Genomic DNA, 24,169 nt, shown 5'->3' with positions numbered 1-24,169 from the left:
TGACTTTGGGGTACTCAACAGTTCAGAAGATGCAACAAGTATTAATTCAGTCTGTTTGACGTTACAGTCCCTGTGCCATTCTGAATACATCAGAAAATAGTTATCATTGTGTAATGTTATGGTATTTAGCAGATGCTAAATTTGTCCAAAGCGAATGCGAGAGCTTTTCCTTAAATCAAAGGTTTTTCACCCAAATTGGATCTGAATATTGCATTTATTTAAATACATTAAAATTTGCAATGTAACAAAACTATTGGCATATGTAATCCAAACATTTCAATGAACAAAACATGGCTCACTTCATTGTCTGAGACTAGTGTAAACACTAGTTTCTGCTCCTCCATCGACATGAGTTATTCGCTCTGTCATCCCCCAAATTTACAATGTTCACAGACTACTATCTTACAATAAGAGTGCTGAATACAAATATGAGGTAAGAAAGTGGTTTGACAAGTACAAATCATGCAGAACATGCTGAACAGCAAACAAAACAAAACAAAAAAAACTTAAACAATAGAGTGGAAAAGGTGAAGATAGAGAAAAGAGTGGTGGAGAAAGTAATAACAATAGTACAGAAAGCAAATTATGAGAGCAAAACAAACAGAAAAAGAAAGATGACACAGCTTTGCATCTTTGGTTACAAAGGAGGTTGAACATTTTCACAGCTTCTTTTCTCCCTTGCCCCCAAACCATATGCATGAGACTCTGAGGTTAGGGAAGAGAGTATGGCAATTGACTTAAAACAAACTACCAAGAGAACTGACGTTTCTTCATAGTACTTTAGATTCAGTGAAGATCTCATCCCAAGAACCTGTACAAACTTTCTATGCACTTAATACTTTACACTCTATACAAATGTACATTCATACTGAGTCATGACCATTGTAAAGATACAATCCACAAGTTAAACTGACTTTAGTGTTTGAGCTAGCCCTGTGTGTTTTGTCGGCAAAGTGTTTGTACATACTTTTAGTAAAGGACTGAATCTTGCTGTAATTGCCAAATCAATTCAAACCAATCAAGTTTCCAAAGGCCCTCATCTTACAGAATGGAATCTGATGGCAGATACTGTTCTTGCTTTAAAACAAATACAAATGGTAATATAAAATTAGCAGCCCTACAATAAATAACATAACTGTGCTGATGTATGGTGTGAAGTATGGTGGCTTTGAAAAATAGACTCTTGCTTCTTATGGCATGACACAGCAAAAGCTACAAAATAAACCCCTTTTATTCCTGGCTGGATTCTCTTTAAAAAAATAGCTCTGTCAATACTCTTTGGCCACTCCCTTTGGGGACCTGGCCTGCCCCCTGGTTCAGAGCCAGGTTCTCACCGGTCCCGCTCATGGTGTTCGTCCTCAGGCCTGTTCACGCAGTGCCTTGCAAGAAAGCCATATCCCAATCCAAGACCGCCTTTGTCTAAAACACTGGGAAGGCAGACAGCACACACATTGAAGCACTGCTCATTTGCTGATCACAAGCCGATGGAGGGACAAGACTTTTTTTTTCTCGTTTTTTTGTTTCTCAATAACTTAAGGACGTATCTGTTAAGCATATTAGTCCAGCTCCTCTCCCCAGTACAGAAGAGAAGGATGCATGTCAGGCAGATGTGACGTTGGGCTGGAGTGGAGGCGTGGTGATGGGTTTGCCGACCTCCATGGGATGAGCCGGCTGGGAGTGGACCTTCGTCCCTGGGGCCTGGCCTCCGGTCAGCTGTGGTGGAGTGCTGTTCGAGGTGGCCGTGGCCGGCTGGACGGACAGCTGGGAGAGCTGGTCACTGTTGGCAAGAGACTTGAGCACGGCATTCTCCCTCTCCAGAACAGAGTTCCTCTCATACAGCTCCTTGATCTGTTCTTTCAGCACCTCTACCTCCTCACGCACAGCATACATCAAATGGCTCTTGACCAAATCCTTTAAAATAAAAAGTACTAAATTATAAACTGTTCAAATACGAATATCATTTTCAATTATACTTAATGAGATTACTTTGGGTACAAAAATGTGAATTAGGCCATCGTGAACTGTGCATAAATAGATATAATCTTACCATTGCTTGCTCTATTTTATTGTCAATGGCAACAACACTGGCACCAGAGGCACTGAAATAAAGAGAAGAATCACACTATTAATACATGGATTTAACTTGAATTTTACTGATTAGGGTAATTGCACATCACTTATTTCACTGCAAACATAATAAGTATCGTGAAACGCATCCCAGGACACTGCTACTACCAGAGTTGGTTGATGAATCCTTGCTACTGTAAGCCTCCTTGTTCATTGAATTACCTGTTGCGGCGCATATGCACTGCTGCACAGCGCAATGCGCGAGCTGACCTACTCGATAACGTCTTCCGCATAACACCAAACGACTTCGGCCAGAGAGGGTTAAAGCGGTCAGTAATCTTCTGGACCTTTGGTTTGGTTAGATGCCCCCTACCACAGAGTCTTGTCGGACGGAAAATGCATGATGTTTTCAGACTCTTCCAAATAGTATAATGCTCTTGTGAACTGAATTCTCTTCGAACACGTCCAAAAAACAAGCCATCACGCTAGAAGAACTGGCACCAGTCTGACCCGTGAAACTTTGTAGTCCTTGTTTTTTGTAAAATTATTTTCGGTAAATTATTTAAGCTTTACAACCTATCTTTTATTAATGTGGCCTACTGCATGTTGCGTGCCTGATATTCCAAATACTGAAAAGTTAATCAAAGCGTATGATTAAAAATATATAATAGTCGCTGCCTGTATTTAGCCAACTTCAACGTTAGGGGTCTATAAAGTTATATTACATATTCACCAATAGAACTCCACGCCACCATCCTTTCACACTTACAGCTCATCTCGAACCTCACTGACAGTACATTCCGATCTCACCCGTCAGTTCATGTTAACAGTAGGAGAGCAAGAAAACTAGAGATAGGCATCAAGAATAATGGTCTCGTTAGAACTGGAATGCGTTAATTTCGTCTTTGATCTCTTCGAGCAGGAGGCACAAAAACTTTAAGGTACAACGTTGACACATGTAACCCCGAAGGCTATACAACACAGGCCCACGTAGATATGTTACAAGTACAATAGGAAAACTCACTAAATAGAGCCTCCTAGGCATTTTTAGGCATACAGATGTGCCTTAAGCCGTTTTGTTGGAGAGAGAAGGTGGGGGGGGGGGGGGGGGTCCTCTCAGAAAACTCATAAGAGAAAAGCTTGGCCAAATAGATTTCTTGTTTTAGTAGTAGATATAACATGTACAGTGCAGTCATGTGAACTCTGTCTTGAGTCTATGAAGGAAGGAGCAGCCAGACCAGTATCATTTAGTGGAGTGGGAGAGGCATGTCTAACTCATTTCATACACAGGCTACAATAACCACACAAATAAACTTGCATAAGACATCTTTGCAGATGTAAATCACATCACAGACCCCTAAACCATACACTGCTTGCCTGTCCCCTGCACATCACTGGAAAACTTCTAGCACATCCTTCAGCGGACAGATGTAAATAATTATCTGGAAGATAGGGACACAGGAGATACATACATTAAGAATTAGGGAACCACATACCAACTGAAAAAAATCCAAACACTAATGAGTCAAAGTAATGGCTGTCTAATCACAACCAGCCTACTTCTATGTCAGGATTAGGGTTGGGTATCGTTTGGGTTTTATCCGATACCGGTGCTAACTCGATGCTTTTAAAACAGTGCCGGTGCCGAAACGGTGCCTGAACCGGTACTTTGTTTTTACAATAAAATGGTCTAAAGCATAAATTGCTTTTTTTTATTGATAAGACAAATTTGAACATGAAATTGAACTGTTATATTCAATTTACTATCAATATCTCATTGCTCCTACACGTAATACATTTAAATGTTAAAACAGCTTGCCATGGATGCACACACAATGCTCTGCTTTCAAGTTTACCCAGTCTAGGCGGTTTGCCATAAGGTATGTTAAAACCGCTTGCCATAGAACTGCCAGTCATGGACAACGGCATTTGCAAGCAAGCTATTCTAACAGGGACTCTACTTTCCAGTTAACTCTGTGTGTTCCCAAATGCTTCAAGGAATTTCATGTCTTCCCCACACGCAATAGTTTTGAACATGTTAGGCTACATGTCAGTGTTGAAGTGTTTAGATTCCCATCGCTAGTAGGCATTTTAGCAGCAACTATGGCTATGCGCTAACACCAGTCATAGTGGGGGGCCTTAAGCACATAAATAGGTCATTTCGCGCAAATTCTTCTAAAAGCGCCAAATTTGGCACAGATGTAGCTCAAGTTATACTGAAATGATTTAGCTAGGGGGCCGGAGCCAGAGACCCTCAGGGCCAAGATGGCTGACCAAATCCAATATGGCCGCTACCTGAAAAGGTTTCTATAACTTTTGAACCACATGAGCTACAAATACAAACTTGATGTCTTTTTCAACTTAATTGATCATGGGAAACACATAGGAATGTTTATATTTATGACCCAGTATATCTGGACCACTTAATCCTCCATTTCCAATATGGCCGCTGTCCAAAAAAGCAGTTTTGACTGTAGTTACACCTCATTGTTTGCGCCAATTTATCTACAAGCACCAAATTTGGCACGGATACAGCTGACAGCATACTGAAATGATTTAGCCAGGGCGCCCGAGTTGGTGATCTCTGAGACCAAGATGGCAGCCAAATCCGCCACCTGAAAAGGGATTTGGCTGCATATTTTGAACCAGATGAGATACAAATGTATAATTGATACAGTGGGAGAATAAGTATTTGAACCCATGCTAAAGTTGACTAAAAAATGATCTTAATGCCTTAATTAAAAAGTAAGTAAAAATCCAACCTTTAAGGACACCAATTTTCTTAGTGAATGAAAAATGTATCGTAAATAAATAATTTTTTTCCCTTAAATTACAGGGGCAATAAGTATTTGACCCCTATGTTAAATTCCCATAGAGGCAGTCAGATTTTTTATTTTTAAAGGCCACTTATTTCATGGATCCAGGATACTGTGCATCTTGATAAAGTTCCCTTGGCTTTTGGAATTAAAATATCCCCACATCATCACATACCCTTCACCATACCTAGAGATTGGCATGGTGTGTTTTTCAGTTAGCCTATTAGCTTTTGGTTTGATGCTCATTGAGTTCGATGCAAACCAGCTAATAGGCTAACAAAAAACACACACCATACCAATCTCTAAATATTTATATTTATGATTGTGTATATGTGGATCCTCAAAGTCCCCAAATCCAATATGGCTACTTTCCAAAAAAGGGTTTTTGACTACAACCTTTGAACCAAATGCGTTAAATTTGACCAGTTATGGAAACCCTTGGAAATCCCTTCTTATCAACGAATCATGACCTCATAGCACTTGACACTCAAGATATTATGGAAAGAGAAGTGGCTGATTCGCTCACTACTGCTCACAAAGTTGGTGTAGCCCTACTGCCAATGTAGAGCAGCGACTTGACAAGGTCACCAAGCCTGTATCAGAGTTTTAGGGCAGCCGTGGCCTACTGGTTAGCGCTTCGGACTTGTAACCGGAGGGTTGTCGGTTCAAACCCCGACCAGTAGGCACCGCTGAAGTGCCCTTGAGCAAGGCACCTAACCCCTCACTGCTCCCCGAGCACCGCTGTTGTTGCAGGCAGCTCACTGCGCCGGGATTAGTGTGTGCTTCACCTCACTGTGTGTTCACTGTGTGCCCAGTGTGTTTTCACTAATTCCGCGGATTGGGATAAATGCAGAGACCAAATTTCAAAAGAGTATATACTTATACTTATACTGATATGATTCCTCGGGCAAACATACTGACATTTGCCAACTGACCTGACACAAAAGCCAAGCACAAAACAACTAATGGTATTTAGAAGCAAAACATGACACTCATCACACAACTGTTCCTTTCACTTCAGTCCAGGCCTGATGCAGACATGGCAGAATTCTTCAGGTTTAGTAGTATTGCTGGGTTTGTGCGGTCACACATGAGCTATGAATCTGTCGCTGACTGGATATTGTGTTTGATACATATCCAGAGGAGAACCTCAAAGCACAAACTCACCAACGCAGAGGAACGGGATCAAGAAATAAAGTAGATGGGAGAACTCCAAGGACATTCCTGCTCCACGAAATCAGCAAGGATCTAGGTCCCCAGAAGTCACTGGCCTTACCACTGGAGTCCCACGCTTTAACAGGCTGTGACACAACCTCAGCCTTCCTGGGCCATGAGAAAACGAGTGCCTGGGCAGCTTGGGAGGCAACACCAGATCTCACAGAATCCCTGGTTACCCTTACCTGGGACCCTGAACAGATCAACAATAACTTCCATGTCCAAAAACTGGAGCGTATGGTCGTCATCATGTACAGCAAGAACTGTGGTTCCAGTGGCTTAGATGAAGCTAGACATCACCTTTTCTCGAATGGTACCAAGTCTCTCGAGAACCTGCCTCCCACCCAAGCTGCACTGATTCAGCACATCAAAAGAGCACTGCTGCAGGCGAGCTTTTACTGGAATCAGGCAACCACTGTCCCACAAGACATCCCAGAGTCCAATGCATGGGGATGGTATCGGGACTATGAGCAAGACTTGGGAACCTTACAGAACTAATCTCGGAGATGCCAGTAAAGCCTGCACCATTCTCCTCCACTGTGGTTGCAAGATAGCATGTAGAGAGGCCCTGTACAGCCCTGTCCTGGCCCGTACAGCCTACATGTAGCGACCCATCACCCGCCTATGATAACTCTGCCTAGATTCCTGGCCCATACTGCCGACCCACCACATGCCTTGACAACTCCTTTCCCCCTGGACAATTCCAACGCTGGACTATTTGAACTTTCAGACATTAAATTAGGATTAATGCATTATCATACCGGATATGTAATCATCCCAACTCTTGTAACTTTCACCTCAAGTGGCTTTAAACACCATGTCCTATTCTCTACACCTGCCTATCATATGCATTTGTCATGTATACAGACCTTACTGTCCTGTATTTGACCCTAGGCAGATGGGTCAGGCCTTTGAGTCATGGATCTGCTCGAGGTTTCTTCCTATATGTATCTCCAATTCTAGGGAGTTTTTCCTCGCCCCTGTTACCCATGGGCCTTCTTTTCTTTTCTTTCCTTTCTCTTATTGTCTACACTTTGTAAAGCGCCATGATACATGTGTAATGTTTTGGCGCTCTATAAGCACAATTAAATTGAAATTGAAAATAGAGAGCACTGCAAGTGCTGTAAAGCTGGAGTTCGTTGCACTTCTATATGCATGTGAGGGTGCTTGTACAAACAATGATGGTGGAGACGATGAGTGATCTGGTGATCGTGAGTGATAATGAGAATTCACTGTTGTTTTTATGTTATTGCTTTTTTTTTGTTATGCAGTTGTGAAGCAGTTTTGGACAAATCGACTATATTGTTCTTTTAACAATTTGCCATAATATAAATATTGCCTTGCAATAATAATTGTGTCTTATTCTTTCTTATATGATTACACTTTGAAATGTATTCATCTGTGGTGCACTGAAAGCATTTCACTTTTATAAGGAAATGAATCAACATTGAGAAAAACCTTTAAAGTTGTGGTAAAAAAATATTTTCAACCACAGTCTTAAAAAGAATACGGATTCCAGACCTAAGCATAAATATAAATATGCCATGGACTTCTTGTGGTCAATAAACATAAAATAGACACCACATCCTCATTTGTAGCGCATTTGGTTCAAAATTTGTAGCCAAAACACTTTTTTGGACAGGGGCCGAATTGAATTTAAGGAATTTGGGGGGGTCCTGATATACTCAATCATAAATGTAAGTATTCCTATGGGTTTTCCATGGTCAAAAAATTAAAATAGACATCAAGTCTGTATTTGTATCTCATCTGGCTCAAAAGCTATGTATAGCTAAATCCCTTTCAGGCAGCGGCCACATTAGATTTGGCCGCCATCTTGGTCGCTTGGATGCCCTGGATAAATCTTTTCATTATGCCCTCAGCTACATCTGTGTCAATGTCGTGTTTGTAGATGAATTTGCACGAACAATCGGGTGTAAGGCCCCCAACTACTGCTTTTTTGGACAGTGGCCATATTGGAATTAAAGGAATAAGGGGTCCAGATGTACTGGGTCATAAATATTAACATAGCTATGTGTTTCCCATGATCAATTAAGCTGAAAAAGATATCAAGTTTACATTTGTAACTCATGTGGTTCAAAAGTTATAGCCTTTTCGGGCAGCAGCCATATTGGATTTGGCCGCCATCTTGGCCCCAAGGGTCATTGACTCCGGCGCCCTAGTTAAATCATTTCAGTATGACCTAAGCTACATTTGTGCCAAATTAGGCGCTTTTAGAAGAATTTGCGCGAAAATGTGCTTAAGGCCCCCCACTATCAGCAGTCAGAGTTTAATTAGCGATAACGTACAGAGATGGTTCCGTAGCCTCTTTGACAGCTCAGTGACATCAGGTATGTAACCTACATATTTATGTTTTTGCCAGCTAACTTTTAACATGATCTTCATATTCATTGTGATGCTATATGGGCCTCATGCACATGAAAGTTCTCATCTTACAACTTGCTGATAACATTTCAAATAAATGCCAGTTAGCGCATTAGCGAGGATATTGTGCAACGTATACTGTTGATGTTGTTTCATAGCCTTTTGCTTATATGTAAGGCCCACTGCTAGATTTTGACAGGAGCTCGTGATATTGCTTTAAAGTAAGCTACGTTGCACCCCTCTGGTTTATACATCCAGTTTTTATGTTAGCTAACTGTATCTGGATGTGCTGCTATCAGAGCAAGACGTTAGAGATGGCGCATGACATGCAGTGATGCCTCGTATAAAAAAAAAAAAACGCGATTTAAGCACCGAAATGAGGCACCGAAATCCACATTATTATTTGATGCAGTTACTACCGTTTGCGTAGGCACCGGTGCCATATTAAAACCGTGTTTCGGTGCCCAACCCTAGCCAGGATACATATATGACGGAGCTTATAAAGCAAAGCAGCTCAAAAAAGGCATGTCCCCTTGAAAAGAAGTGGTCTAACCATGAGTGGAAGCAAAATGGTTCAAAGGACTTGCTTCTTTGACCATTAACCTACAGTACATGATAGGATCATTGACATATTTGGCAAATGTCTGTGAAATGATAATATAGACTTCCACACTAAAGAAGTACTTAATGTCCAGCTGGCGTCAAACACTACTGTGTCAACAGCAACGAGGAACAGAGAAATAAGGGAGGGGTAAGGGGAAAAGAAAAAAAAAAGAAAGAATGAAAGGATAAGTCAAAGAAGGAAACAAGTGAAGCCATGAGATTACTAAATACTTTTCATACCTGCCCCCTGGGGTACAACTGTGGCTACATCACCAGCATCAGGAACATCATAAACAGCTCATAGCCTGTTTGAGCAGTGAGCTGCTCATACATCATGCACAGATGACAGGTGAGTGCTGTCCAAATGCTCCTGAGGGATAAGAGGTACGTTTACCTGAACCTGAAACATCTGGGACATTGCAAGGAATTACTCAGAGGCACAGGTAGACACTAACCTGAGAAAGATTCTTCATAATGCATTGAAGCCACGGGCATGGGCAGTGAATTTCCATTGTTTAGTGTGTCCAGGCAGAGCTGAACTGGATAAGCCAGAGCAGAGCTGGACAGGCTTGTAGTTTATTGTTTACAGTCTTTGAAATTGATTTATTGAACACTTTAGATATTTCTACAAAATCCCTATTAAGCTTCAAAAAAGGCAAATTTTCCAGATGATGGATGACAAATCAGAACACTATACAAGTTACAAAAGAACTTGATTTCTCTGGGTGGATTCTCACAGGATAACAGAAGAACTAAAACGGTATGATTACTGGAAATATCTAGGAAACAAAAGAGAAAGCAGTAACATTTTGTAGTAAAATTCAATGAGTAAGAGGAATGGTCAATGTCAGCAGTATTAGTCACTTCTTCAGAAGAACCGTCTTAATCTCGACATCTTCCATAATTGGTTAATATTATGTTGATATACTGCTGACTGGTAGATGTTCAACAGACATACCGCACAAAAACCTTAACAAATAGAGTTATGATAAATCACCAAAAATACTTTAAAGGTAAACTATGCAGTATTGGCAATTGCCTTACTGTTTTCTCGGTTTTTGCTGGCTCTGTCATGACGAATGTCTGAGAAACTCCATCGCTACCTTTTTCTAGCCGGTGCCTGGCGTGTATGTGTATTTGAATGCAGTAAAGCAATTCGTTACACTCCTGACACTTCCTGAATTCCTGACACTGAGGCCGCCGCCCGGCCGCCCACAGTTGCAAGGGTGGTTTTCGGCCACACAGGCTAGGGGAAGCGACACGGCCACCATTCAACCCGAAAAAAGTCATATAACCATTCCAATGACTCTGAAGCTGTTAAATGAAGGTAAATTAAGCTAAAAAAGTTGCATATTAAGCTAAAAACCTGCATAGTAGTGTTGTCACGATACCAAAATTAATGTTTCGATACCAATACCAAGTCAAGAATTGCGATTTTGATACTTCTTCGATACTTTTTTTTAAATATATTTGATTTGGGGGCCCCACCACCTTGACATCATCAGTAATATTGAATATACTGTAGTGTGATCATTCACACCAGTGGCCATCCCAGATATATTTAGCAATTTGAAAACTATTCTAAAACTATAACTATTTTTAAACTATTACACTTAGGCATATCTTTAATGTGGTGTGTAGGTCTAATTGAGTGCACATTGGTGATGTGTAGGTGTAATTGAGTGCCTGTCACTTTAAGAGATATGTGAGAGTAATTGACCTTGTCTCACGGTTTTAGTCTAGTGAATAAAAGTTGCACATAGCGCATAAGGATATGTGGATGCAATTAATTATGTTTTGTATGTCATTAGATAAAATAAATGTTCAAAAAATGTACAAGTCGAAGAAAATCTTTCTGGGATCATAGAAGAGATAAGTGTCTTGCAATGTTCATTAATTAAATAAAATTTTAGCGAGCACTATTGTCAAAAGTGACCTGAGCTAGCAGGATAGTTAGCAAGGATCTCTCTTCAGATGTAAAAGTTTGCCATGGTTGCTTAGCCTATTTCTAAATTACATTGAACCCAAATAGTAGGCCTAAATGACCAAAATCCCACAGCTTAGGTAGGTTAGCAACACAAACTTGAGAGATGCAAGTGAGCAAATCAACTTGATATTAGCCTATTATTGTGTGTTACCATAGCATCACTTGAACTAGCAGCCATCTCTTGCTGTTTATAGCACGACAGCTGCGCTTACGTGTGTGTGAGGAGAAAAGACACACAGCCACAGGTTAGGGGAGGAGGCGCTAGAAGCATGCCTTGTGCACACACATGTTACTTCAAAAGAACATGGTCATTCTCAAAAGTAGCGATACTAATAAAATTAGGCATAGGCGTGACATTTTTAATTTCAGGGTATTGCGATACTTTTGTAGTATCGGTGCACTACTGCAACACTACTGCATAGTGTGCCTTTAACCCACAATTCAGGTAACCACACCAGACATTCTCAAGATGTAGCTATACAATTACAAGACATGCGAACCATGCCATTGACTTTGTTAGTAATTTTGTTAATTACTCATATTTACAGGATTAAAATCAGACATGATTTAGGAGTGTGGGCCCAGACTGCAGCTTGTGAGCACTGAAGCTACGAGTGAAAAGAGAGGTTGCCAAGTCTTGTTTATCTTGATGCTAAATGTACCACTGCCATGAAACACCCCCAGTAGAGTAATAAGCAAGACCTCAACCTCTTGACAATAAATCACGTTCACCTTGGTCAGTACCTTGGCAAATAAAGCTGTTCCTTCTACGCCTTTTCCTTTACTTTGGCATGCCAAAGCTCTGACCATTATTGGACGCCAAGCAAAAGTGACTACTTCCCTTGGCTCATGCACATTATTAGCAATGCTGTGCCAGCATGCACGTTTGAAAAGCTCACTGCGACTAAAGTAGGCTCACACCAGACCCAGCATGGTTACTGTACCTATTGCTGAGCGCCTTCCAGTTCCGCAGCTTGCCGCCAGGCTGGAAGGCTTGGTAGAAAGCCGTGGATGGGTTCCTGCACCACCGACCACACAGTGCAGTAAAAGAGAAGGAGAGGAAATGAATGTGTCGTATATGGAAATAGGGCAGTGCAAGGGACAACTGGCTAAGACAAACATCTGGCACAGTGTTAGCAGACATTAACAAAAGAGACTCCCTAACATAGGAAAATGATCATTGGACATGATATTTCACATAAGCTACATATCATGTTAGACCTCTGAATACTTACCAAAGTTCACAAATCAGTAGGGGGAAACTAAAGAGTGGAGGGCTTTTAGCAGTCCCACAACCCTGAATGAACCAGATTTGCATTCTTTTACTGCAAACTACACAAAGTTTTATGGGAGCACTTAAGGCAACGTTACCTTCTATGCCCCGCCCCTGTCTATAGGGACTTTCAGGCCAAGAACAGTATGTACTACATCAGTGGCCAGCCGCGTGTGCAGACCCCCGGCCCCCCTCCCTGCTCTTCCTCTGCACATCCACCCACTCATATCCATTACGGCTTTGTCTGTGCTCTGAACAGGGGGGCTGAAGAGGAGGGACCAGTGTGAACATCTCTGCTTGGAGGGTGCTGCTTTTTCCTAGAATTCAGCGTACAAAACATCGGTTACATCACCAGCAGCGCGGCATTACCTCACCCTGTACGGTCACGAATTTCCAGTCCTGCTCCATTCCGCCAAGTCCTTCTGACACAGATAGAGGGATGGGGGAACGCACATCGCCCCCAACGACCACAACCACCATCACCAACAACATCACAAATATCAAATACACAAGCACTACCAACACCAGCACTACCACCATTGGGTTGAGCCCTAATCAAGATTGGGGAGTGTAGAGAAAGGAAGTCCAGTGTTTCCCCTAGAAATTTTTCCTTGGGGAGGGGGGGTTATATTTTTTTTATATCATACCTTCGTGTTTCTTTTGTGGACATTTTCAGCTTTCTTTTACATTATTGGTTAAAAATGATAGAAGAAAAATGAAATGGCACAACCCAGAAAAAGATTATTTACAATTTATTTAAATTTGTCTTAATGGCAAAGGCCACACCCAATCTGCGAGCACTTAATTTTTCTGGGCTTTTCAAAGAACATCTCTAAGGCTCTTTGGTAATTGAATTGAATTGTTGGGGGGGCCATTAATGCTGACACGCATGCACGAGCCAGATGCTCTCCTTGTAGTCTATTTCTCAGTCCCAAAACAACAAACCCAATGATAAAAAAAAAAATACTCACTTTTCTTCTACATCACCCCACAGTTACCATACAACTCACTCACAATTAACTCGAAAAGGACCTAGGCTACTTGATTGAAGTGCGACCGTTCGTCTCACCGTCAAGAGAACGCTGAAGTTATGAGAACACGTCTTTCTGATAAGAGAATGTATACAAGGATACAAGGATACAAGGAAGTTTATTGTCACATGCATATAGTTACTGGAAGTAAGAAATGCAGTGAAATTATGTCTGGTGTCAGCCTATTTGTGCATTAATGGGGTAAAAAGTGCAGTAGAAGAGGGGTTTAGTAGATTAAAGAAGAGGGGTTTAGTAGATTAAGAAGAATGTAGGCTCCTATGTCTAATGCCGCAAACGTAGAAAAGGTCTGTTTGTGATAGCCTATTATAGCTAAGTGGACAGAATTTAGGCTATACGTATATGCCAACATATGCTCATATTTCCTTTAACTATCAGAAAGTTTAAACAGGCCTAGACTGTGTTCGCCTAGCTTTCCCATGCAAACATTACATGTAGCCCCACGCTAACGCTACAAGTCTAGGCTACAATTAACGCTAAGACCATACACCTTGTAGCACATTGGTTTACTCTATTGCATTATTTTACGTTTTAATAATTTGTCGCTGAATGTTGATGTAGGCTCATCTTTGGGAAATCAACTCTGGATAAAATTGTCAGCCGGAGCAAGAGTTCTCAGAGTTGACGACACCGACGAAATCCAATCAGCAGAAAGAACCGCGATCACAACAGTAGGCTAAATCGCAACAAACTTTTCCCCATGTTAAATTCATTTCGTAATCATGAATTGGTTTCTTTTTATTTGATGTAGGCTAGGAGAGGAGGATGCATGTTTCACATTAGTGTCAATGTGTCAAAGCAGGCTTTGGATCAGAGGAATTGCTCAAGCTTAACATATGGCATAGGCTACAAGTTTAATTCACGGCATACAAACAGCTTCGCGGATGAAATATAACTAATATTTTTATTGTCACCAGGCCTATAAGTAGGCTATTTATTGTGTAACCTACAAGTGAACGATGACACCATAGGCTACACTGTGGCGGAGCAAGACCCCATCAGTCGGATAGCTAAACAATGTAACCGTGTTCAGAACGTAGGCTAGCCATATGGGCTGCAGACTTGTCTTTGGGCTTGTAATCACCTGACACATCATGCCGCATATATGTCCTGAATAATGAGAGGCTAGGTGCGGATTTGATGCACTTAACTTACTTAAGACTTTCAGAAAACAATTTCGAGATGACTTTGGCCGTTGTGCTTTTACAGTGTGTTAAGTGAATCTCGTGATATTATGTTGCAGCGGCGCTGAAAATCACTGATAAATACACTGTAGGGGAAACACTGAAGTCCTAGGAAAGGGAAAGGAAGGTCATCTTCTGAGATGTTTGAAGGTTTCAATGAGTGTACGTCACCCCAAGATGACAACCCATGACAATATACAACAATACAAATATGTAATAAAGGGGACAAAGAGACAACTGATTAAGCGGTCACAACAATCAGCCCTGGACCAAAAGCCAGGATACTGATGTGAAATATGTGAAATGGTCACAGCCAGAGGAACTAGACTGGCATTATTCTATTCATTTCAAACCAATGATGATTAATATGGTGATAAGGGTGCTTTCACACCTGGCTCGTGCATCTGACTTGAAATGTGGAGGGTGTCCCCAAAGATTGTACGGTAACTGCACTCAAACGGACCAAAATCACCTAGAGGTCTCGGCCCTTTCCAATCTTACTCCAGAGCTGCACGCTATGTCTGAGACGTCTGTCAAAATCAAAGCAACAATCTGACCAATGTAAGAGTAGTTTAGTTGTAAATGTAACATAGATGAGGTGTTCTGAATGCTTATAGCTGTACCTCAGTAATGTAATGGACCACTGAATCACCAGTAAACCCTGCAATGCCTGTAGGTCCCAGACCGCCAGGAAGCTTATCTGGGATAAAGCGAAAGTTCCTTCATTAGTGAATTTTGACAAGACATAACGACTGATCATAGTGTGCTAACGTGATGAAAGCGCAATGTTCACGCTAGTATAACATTACCATAACTGGCAAACGATCTATTTAATATTCGGTCAGTACTACTGGTAATGTTTGTCATGGCATATACACAGCAGTCCTAATATTAATATTGGCTTATTGTTACGTGGTAGCAAATAATGTTAACTATCAAAAAATAGACGTAATGTAGGAATGCACACAGATATATTAAAGGACTTAAAGGAGAATTCCGGTGTGATATTGACCTAAAGTGTGTTGAAACATGATACCGAGTGTGAACGTATATCTCATAGCCCATCTCGGCTTGTCCCCTGCACTCCAAAATCTGGCGCTAGTTAGCCGATGCTACCAACAGCTTTTTCAATGGTGGTGCTTCGGCATCGGGCTAGCCATGCAAATAAATCACTGTTTTACACCATTTACGAGGCTCAATGCATCTCCTGTATCTCATGTTTCATGTAAGTTTAGAAACCAGAATTGACCTGCACACTACAAAAATGCACCAAATTCAACACAAATGACTCAATACACCTGGAGGAAGTCTTCGTCCTTTCTTTTCCAGATATTTTAGGATTTCGCCGTGGTGATATTTATGGCAAGTATTGTATCGAAGTCATAATTTTGGTATCGTGACACTAGATTATACACTTGGATCTTGAAAAGGTTTACCTTATTTAGACCCCCCTGGTAAAAATATGGCTTTCAAGTAGAGATGCACCGATATGGAATTTTAGGGCCGATAACGATAACCGATATTTATTGGTTTGTTGTGGCCGATACCGATACGATAACCAATAATATTACTCTTGAAAAAAAATTGTGAAAAGTGATTTGGGGAAAGCATTTAATAAGCATAATTTTATTGCAGTAATTTTACCTACCACCAAATGATGGACAGAACTCATAATAGTCCTCAATAGTGCGGCAGTCAACAACATAACAGTAGCCTAGCCCTACAGTATGTGTGGCTCCTTTAAGTGAACCTGACATCAGTGAATTGCGAGTGAGTGGCTAGAGAGTATGAATCGTTTTAATTTAGGACTAAACGCTCATAAACGGCTCAGCTGGGAATAAGCTACAGTGTAGTGACCAAATCAGAGTTTGTGAGGAAACTTATGTTTGGTTTCAACTGAATAAATCTGCAACTCCTCAGACTGTATCTTATGTCCGTCTACTCTGTTGCGCACAACCTGCTGCAGCAGAAATGAAAGGGGTTAGCCCCGAAGGTTTTAATAACTTATTATGATGACCTGTCTGGAACTGAAGCAGGAATGGTTAGCATATTTCTAGGTAGTAATACAAAACCCAAGCTAACGTAATGCAAATATAATACTAAAACACAACTTAGAACTAGGCCTACTTATGTACTCGTCCCACTAACGAGTTTGCTTATTTGTTTCCCCGATCAGCGCGGTAAAGTGCAAACACACCAGCGCAAGACGGCTCTAGATAGGGCTGAGCCTCTGGTAAGGTTATAAGGCTGAACCTCTGGTAAGGTTAAATGGCGGATCATTCACGAGACGATTTTGAGATGCACAGATTCCCAAATGAACGCATATCCACAGATTTTGTTAGAGTGGTGAAATACATTCACACCACTGACATTATATTGAGGAAAAAGTATAGCCAACCAAGCTCAAGTAGCTCAGTGTAGCCAGACAGACCTTACGTAGGCCTAAATTAGGACTAATTAGGACAATTTATCGGCCAGAATTCTGTTATCGGACCGATAATAATATTTTCATTTATCGGCCAATAATATATCGGCCGGCGATATATCGTGCATCCCTACTTTCAAGAGTTAAAGTTTCAAAGCTGATCAAAGCTGTTTGCTTTGGAAAGTACTATTTGCTTACCCAGTGAGTGAAAACAGATTGTGGAAGGAGAGGGCAAAAGATATCCACATAAATTTGAATTTCCCCTGGGGAACAATAAAGTATCTATCTATCTATCTATCTATCTATCTATCTAAATCATTGCTCTGGACCAGGCACAGGAGGGGTGCCTTGCGTAGGGTTGGTCTGCATAACATGTGCCTTTACTACAACGCATGCACCTAAATGACTACAAAGTACAACACATGCATGGACACACACACACACAGACCTATCAAATCAATCATCACAACCAGCTTCATGAAATAATCAAGTCATTTCTTTTCAAGAAATATGAGGGAAAGAAAAGCCAACAAGAGCACAACAACTCTTGGAAACTCCTCCAAGACTGTTGGAATCTCATTCTAGGTGTCAACCTCAAGCTGACTAACAGGATGGCAAAAGTGGGTGGGGCTAATGCAAAATGCAACTACCCTACTTTGAAAAATTTAAAACATATTTTGATTTGTCTACACTTGTTTTGCTGACAAAATAATTCCCTACATCAACCCATCAAAAATCAGAAAGTCTTTCTAAAATGTGCAAGACCGAAATGTCATTTTTCCCAACAGGTTTGACATCCACAGAGGCTTGATGTTTGGTCTTTCAGTGAAAACAAAAAGTTGCCTTCAGTTCAGACCTGGGCGGGTGATGAGAGAAAGATTTCAGAAGAGAGATTTTGCCCGCTGTCTACTCAAACAAAGAACCCTTCTTGAATATGCATGCAGAAACAAATAAATCAAATGGAGACCAAAAGCACACAGTTTCAGTGGATGCAGCAAGACCTTGTTCTAAAATATTTAGACACCGGTATGACTATTGTAATCGGCACTTGAGGACCGATTCAAATCATCTGATCCTTTGGAATCGAGCTGCGATACATAGCGGATTAGACTAGTTTAACTAAGTGAAATGCTGCCGAAAGAGACTTTGTGTTTTTTGTGTAATAGGTAGATAGTTAGGTTCATTTTAACTGGAGATGAAAAACTACAACAATGCAGTTTTATATGGTTTACTATATTCCAACCAACTGTATCCTATGACACACACCACATTAGGCCTACATTACAAATGTGTTCTCATGTGGCAAGTTACAGTAGACAAACTTGTTGAATGCAATCAGAGGATGGTACAAATAACAGTACAGTGGTAAAAATAATTAAAGGACAAAAACATCACAGGTAGGTGAGACAGAAAGCCTGCCCAAACAAAGGAGTGCTTCATGAGTCTGAAGCACATTTCAAGCTGAATAAGACCGCTAAACAACATCAGTTCAGCCGCAGAGAACAACCCTCAAAAGCACATCTAAAGCAAGGTATTGCAATTAAATAGCCACTTGAACAGCATTTTAAGTGCACTTCAAGCTACAACACTGAAACTCTACTCCAGCAGATAGTTCATACCAACTGCAAACCTACCTTAATATTTTGTTTCAGCTGGATCAGACTAAATAGGGCTTTTTATCAATTTTTTACAGTCTAAATGCTATGCTGGTTCATTTCAAATATCACAGTGCAGCTGCACAAAATGACACATCTTTTTAATTGTGTGTAACCTATAAAATATTACACTTGTGAACTCGCAAATTAGCCTACAAGTTTTGTGTGACCTTTGACCCCATTTTAACTCCATACGAGTGGCCCAGCCCCTATCAGTGCTTACAGTGACCCAGCTGCACGACTGGCTGAACATTCACACCACCAGATGGGGCACAAGCTGCTTGCTTTCTCACAGGACCTCACCACACAGCCATGAGCTACAATCACATCACTGCCACATAGCTCACCCCCAACAGATCAGCAAGGGAAAACACACAAAAATGAATGGTGAGGCAGGCTATTAAACTGCTGTGTGTGTGTGTATGCCCTTGAGTCTTATTATGGAGAATAATAAATGTCCTGTTCTTCTTAATGATGAGCATACTTCCTGTTTACAATGCTACAACAGGATGCTAAGGTCCAGAAATGACGAGAGGAATTGCCCGGTGGCTACATGGTTTGCTATTTACACAAAGCTCATTAACATGTTTGCAACTTAATCAGGAACATTTCCAGGGGTTGAGCAATGTTCTCTCCACCGCACTGAACCTGCTTCATGTTCTACCCTCTCCACATGTTTAGGTTAAAGCTAAAGCACACACAGAGGGGAAAGGCAGAGCAGAGGACTGCTACAGTTAGACACTACAGGACAACCTTTCGTTTGGGGAACTGGACTAAACAATGCCATATAAATATATATATATATATATGTCATCATAAATGTCTACTGCATGTACACAACAATGTCATTCTCTTAATGAAATGATGACATAATCCAATGTGTTGTGAAATACTCTCAAGAAAGACATGCTAAATATTTCCATGGTGTCTTGACAGATCTGCTGTTGCCAAGGAGAGTGAATTTCTCAGATGCCTACGCTGAGCGTTTCAGGACACAGGACTCTGGGTCTGGGTGTCCCAAGGATTCAGGAAATATTTCAGTTATTGCTGCACAGGAATGTCGTCTCAGGCAGATCAGTCAACACTTTATCTTACATGAACAACTGTGTGGCAAAGTTTTTGTCCAAGAACACTCGACACATAAGCTTGTTCCTTTGAAACAACAAAGGACAGAATGTACAGAGGCTCATTTCAAAAGTTACACTAAGCTTAATGCTGAAAGAGGCCCAAAAGCCCACAACTACCTCAATTTCCCTCAAACACTGAAAACATTGAACCTACAGCATGGGAGAGCAGCATCTTCAGTATGTGAGTGCACATGCGTATACACTAGCCTTATCACTTAACATGGAGTTCTGTGGAAAGACTACTGTTCTGCATCCGATAGGGGAGCCTCTCTGATAAAAAGGTCCTATCAGCAAAGGAAGGTGTTATGTATGTCAGTCAGGCCTTGTGGGGGCTGTGCACATACCAGTCGGTGGCAATGAGACGATCCCTTTCTCAGCATGGCCCAAGTTTGACAAATAACACTGTGCCTGTGTGCCTGCCTGACCACAGCTTGGCTATGAACTACACTTTGTCATACATCACGGAGAAGCCACAGAGCCATTTGAGGCACCTGACAGTTTACCATTTCCTTTCACACTTGCCAGCCAGTTTACATACTGCAAGCAACTTGCAATGCAGGAACTGAAAGCTGAACATTTGAGAGCATTAAGAAAAACACTTTCAACCAAAACTGTGACGATGGTAATACTTAATTGCTGTTCATCTGAGCATACATTTTTTTAAATAATCTCAGGCATGACCATGAGGACTTCATGATGATATGGTTATACAGGTGAGGTCTAAATAACTTAAGCAAACAAGACTTCACAATCCCCTAAAACAGAAAAAACTATTGCTGGTACTAATAGACTGCACACAGACAAAACATAATCGACTCTTGTTCACTGCAAGGGGCTGACAGACTAATATTTCAATAGAGATTCATTTCATGCAGGGGTTCCACACCACACCGAATTAAATCTGGATGCTAAGCCTAACAAGATGAATGTGGAGGTGTTTGCATAGATGGTGAGGACACAGAGGTTGCAATCTCACTCTGTTGACTTTCACCAGTAAGACTGAAGACAAATATAGACACTGTACTCTGTTAAAGGGATTCATTCACTTTTCTGCATTCTAAAGTTTATCTAATTGTGGTGCTTCTTTATGAGTGAGATCATAATGTTTACATTTTTTCATTAGCTGGGGTGACAGGGTTGGTGATGAAAATTACTAAGATGGGCCGCATTTCCCAAAACCATAGTTGCTAACGAAGTAAACAACTTTATTGGTTGAAATGCAATTTCCCATTGCCAACCAAGTTGCTAACAGGTTAGCAACTATGGTTTTGGGAAACGCACCCCTGTCTGTAACAGACTATCTATGACTGAGGAAACAAACCACCATCAAAAATGAACTAATCAAAACTAACTAATTAACAGGAAACTTTCAGGTTAGTCACAGAGTATGGCTAATGAGACTACAAAAGGACATTATTTCAGCCGGTTTAGAAGTTGTTTTCCCCCACTGGGACTTAACACCAGGCTGACTGGGCCTCTACTGAGAAGCACCAAACATTATATTTCCTTCCTGTGCTCCATTTGGGTTACTGTAGTACATTTATTTTAAATTTAACTATGTAACTACAGACCGCACTTAAAAAGACAGAAAAGAATGCCGTCTCTCTTGCCAGAGGCAAACATTCGTTTTTAAATTAAATACTTTTAGAATAATAACTAACACTACCTTCATATCTGTAGGAAAACTTGAGTTTTGCTTATGAAAAAAACCCACACCAGTTACACTCAATACATTCATCTGTCATCTTTCTTCAAGTGTGCCATTTAAGCTTAAGGCTTCTATTTGAAAAATTGGCCATGGACATTAAGTGTACCTAAGTAATCATTCATCATCACCATCTGTTGGTCTTAACATTCCTTACCTATCCTCATCCCCGTCTATCTGAATGGGTATCCCGAACAGGCTGTTGACTGCAGGGTGGGCCAGCTGCAGGCTCTCAGGAATCAAAGGCTTTATGGGAAGATCTTTCCCAGAGACAGCAGGAAACTGAGATATAACATCCGACTTCCTCCGATTCTCGTCCGTCTGTCCCAAGCTAGCAGTGGGGTGATTTGATGTTCCCATAACCCCCGCTGTGCCATTGCGGGGCATCTGAGGCTGCTGCTGCTGCCCGGCGGCGGAGAGGAGGGTTGTGTTCTGAGTCACCATGCTGGAAGCCACAGGCACAGAAGTGGGGATACTGGAGGATGGCGCACTGGAGATTGCAACCGAGGTTGGCGCTGTAGGCACATTCTGGGCATTGGGGAGCCCATGAGGCACCCCCAAAGACAAGTACTGTCCTATTTGTGGTTGCTGCTGCTGATGTTGAAGAGCGCCAACTGCCATCATGGGCCCACCAGCACTGCCCATCCCGCCTGTAGGCTGTTGAAGATGTGCAGACGTGGACTGGGGCACTGGCTGGCTGATGGGCACACCTCCAAGAACCCCGGGCATCTCCCCAGACATCCCCAAACCCTGAACTCCACTGGCCGGGGTGGGTATTGGCGAAGGCCCCTGGTTAACGGCCCGACCTATGGAAAGGTTTGCCGTTGAATTGGACTGAACAGTGGTGACAGCCAGGTGCTGCTGGCTGTATTCAAGCTGAGATCCAGGTAGCAGAGAGGGTTGAGCCGGAAGCTGGTGCCCCAACTGCAGCTGCTGGGGTGGGACTGGCTGCTGCAGCGGCTGGGTTTGGTAGATGACCGGCTGGGCCTGTGGACCAGGAGGCACGCCAGGAGATTTCTGTATGTGCATGGTTTGTTGGGAGCCATTCAGGCTAGTCATAAGGAGATTCTGCTGCTGGACAGGATGTGGAGAGCACTGCATCTGCTGCATCTCATGAGTCACAGAACCTGAAATTACATGGTGCTGGCTGACACCATAGTTTTGTTGCTGCTGCAAATCTGAATGAATCACATGTGAAGCCGCAGACAGAGCAGTTTCCGCACTGGGATCAGGACCATGTCCAGAGAGACCAGATGGTGCCACACTGGATCCCCCTGTGGCCCCAAGACCGCTATCTCGATCAGTTCCAGGGTCCAATGTGCTGTTATGCCGTATTGTGTCTACATTTCTACTTATAACAGATCCCTCAGAATCCTTCTCATAAAACTCTGTGCAAGTCCATCTGCCTCTCCTGAAAGGTTCACCAGTACCATGATCTAATTTAATGACCCGAAAACGTGAACTGCAGCTGGTGGTGGTAGTAGTAGTCGTTGTAGAGGCACTCACCGAGCCAGTCGAAGCCAACGGAGTCGTGCTTCCCGGCACGATACCCGCCCCAACACTGGGCGCTAGCTGGTGCACGACACCACTTGTAGGTACAGAATTTTGCACCGTCGACACACCTGTTATAGGGGACTGGTGACTTACATTGGTGACACTATTCGGTATTATATTACGAAAAGAAGGACTAATGTTAAAAGTCCCCGTGGTTGAAGGTAGCGGTCTGGCTGCATGCGTGTGCGCAGCGTCTGTCTCTCCAACATGGTTCAGTGTTTCCTCCGAAGAGCTACGGTCACATACCTCAGGTTCGAAATCAGTTCGGGACACATCGAATATTTCAGAAGACACATCCTCGGTTCGTGATTCGTCTGGGTCATCCAAGCTTTCGGTGTCGTCCGCTACGCTGTTGGCTGCCACCTGAGCTTGTGTCACACTTGTGATCTGAAAACAACTCTTCTTTTTTGCGGGCATTTTAGACATTTTGAATACTTACTTTTTACCCCCTCTCACGATCACTAAAGGGAAATCAAACAAATAACTTTGCGTATTTTATATTTCCCGATATGCAGTGAGAGCAACAGCAAACCAGCGGTTTCTATCTTTTAGCCAGATTCTGCGTCATCTTTCTTCCTTTCTCCTTCTGTTGCATTACGGATACCGTTATAAGGTTCGGTGGTAGATCACACGGTCCTCCCGAGCAATTAAGATGTTCAAATGATTCGTCCAAACAGAGTCCAATGCGTCGGCCTAACAGAACCGGCCTACTACGTAAAATAATTTCCCGTCTCCGTAGTTGCCAGAGGGCCGCTGTCGCAGATGTACCTGCGCAGCTGCAGCAGCTACTTTAGACTGAGGCGGGCCCGTTCACTGTGCCTCTCATTTAGCTAGCTAGCTTCAGTACTTAAAATTACTTTCCCAAAAAGCTCGTTCATTCTTGTCCTCGTCTTCGACTTAAATCCCCGATTATACAGGTATTTATAGATTTGAAACAAGGGGTAATCACCGTGGTAGACAAGGGTACTCACTATCCTCCGAAAATCTGGGTCTGAAATTCTTAAAAAATCGCCTCCCCTACAAGATGGCTATGCAAGTTCGCATTGCATGCTGGGAAGTTAGTGCAACAGGCTCTACTAGATAGCGTCCCCTTTAGGAAAATAAACCAATGGCGTTTAGTCTATATT

General features: G+C 42.0%; 1 protein-coding gene across 7 annotated transcripts; it reads right to left on the bottom strand.

Moving 5' to 3' along the window:
- Window positions 1-195: 195 nt before the first annotated feature.
- tsc22d2 (TSC22 domain family 2) lies at window positions 196-24,169 on the bottom strand. Of its 7 annotated transcripts, none has more exons than XR_007193035.1 (6): window positions 21,646-24,169; window positions 12,015-12,089; window positions 9,324-9,453; window positions 3,423-3,509; window positions 2,048-2,099; window positions 1,884-1,911 (listed from the first exon to the last, which is right to left on the bottom strand). XR_007193035.1 is itself a non-coding variant. In XM_048238534.1 (4 exons), exons 1-4 carry the CDS (start codon window positions 23,466-23,468, stop codon window positions 1,600-1,602), a joined length of 2,262 nt encoding a protein of 753 aa, XP_048094491.1. In that variant the 5' UTR covers window positions 23,469-24,157; the 3' UTR covers window positions 196-1,599. The 7 variants fall into 7 exon arrangements, 2 of the variants coding, with proteins under 2 accessions (XP_048094491.1, XP_048094498.1); XR_007193036.1 differs by having other exon boundaries at window positions 1,894-1,911; window positions 3,436-3,509; XR_007193039.1 differs by lacking the exon at window positions 9,324-9,453 and having other exon boundaries at window positions 21,646-24,167.

The sequence above is a fragment of the Alosa alosa genome, chromosome 1 (assembly GCF_017589495.1).
Source record: "Alosa alosa isolate M-15738 ecotype Scorff River chromosome 1, AALO_Geno_1.1, whole genome shotgun sequence".
NCBI classification, from domain to species: Eukaryota; Metazoa; Chordata; class Actinopteri; order Clupeiformes; family Clupeidae; genus Alosa; species Alosa alosa.
Note: the sequence above shows the minus strand (reverse complement) of the source record. Positions and strands in the feature narration are given on the sequence as shown.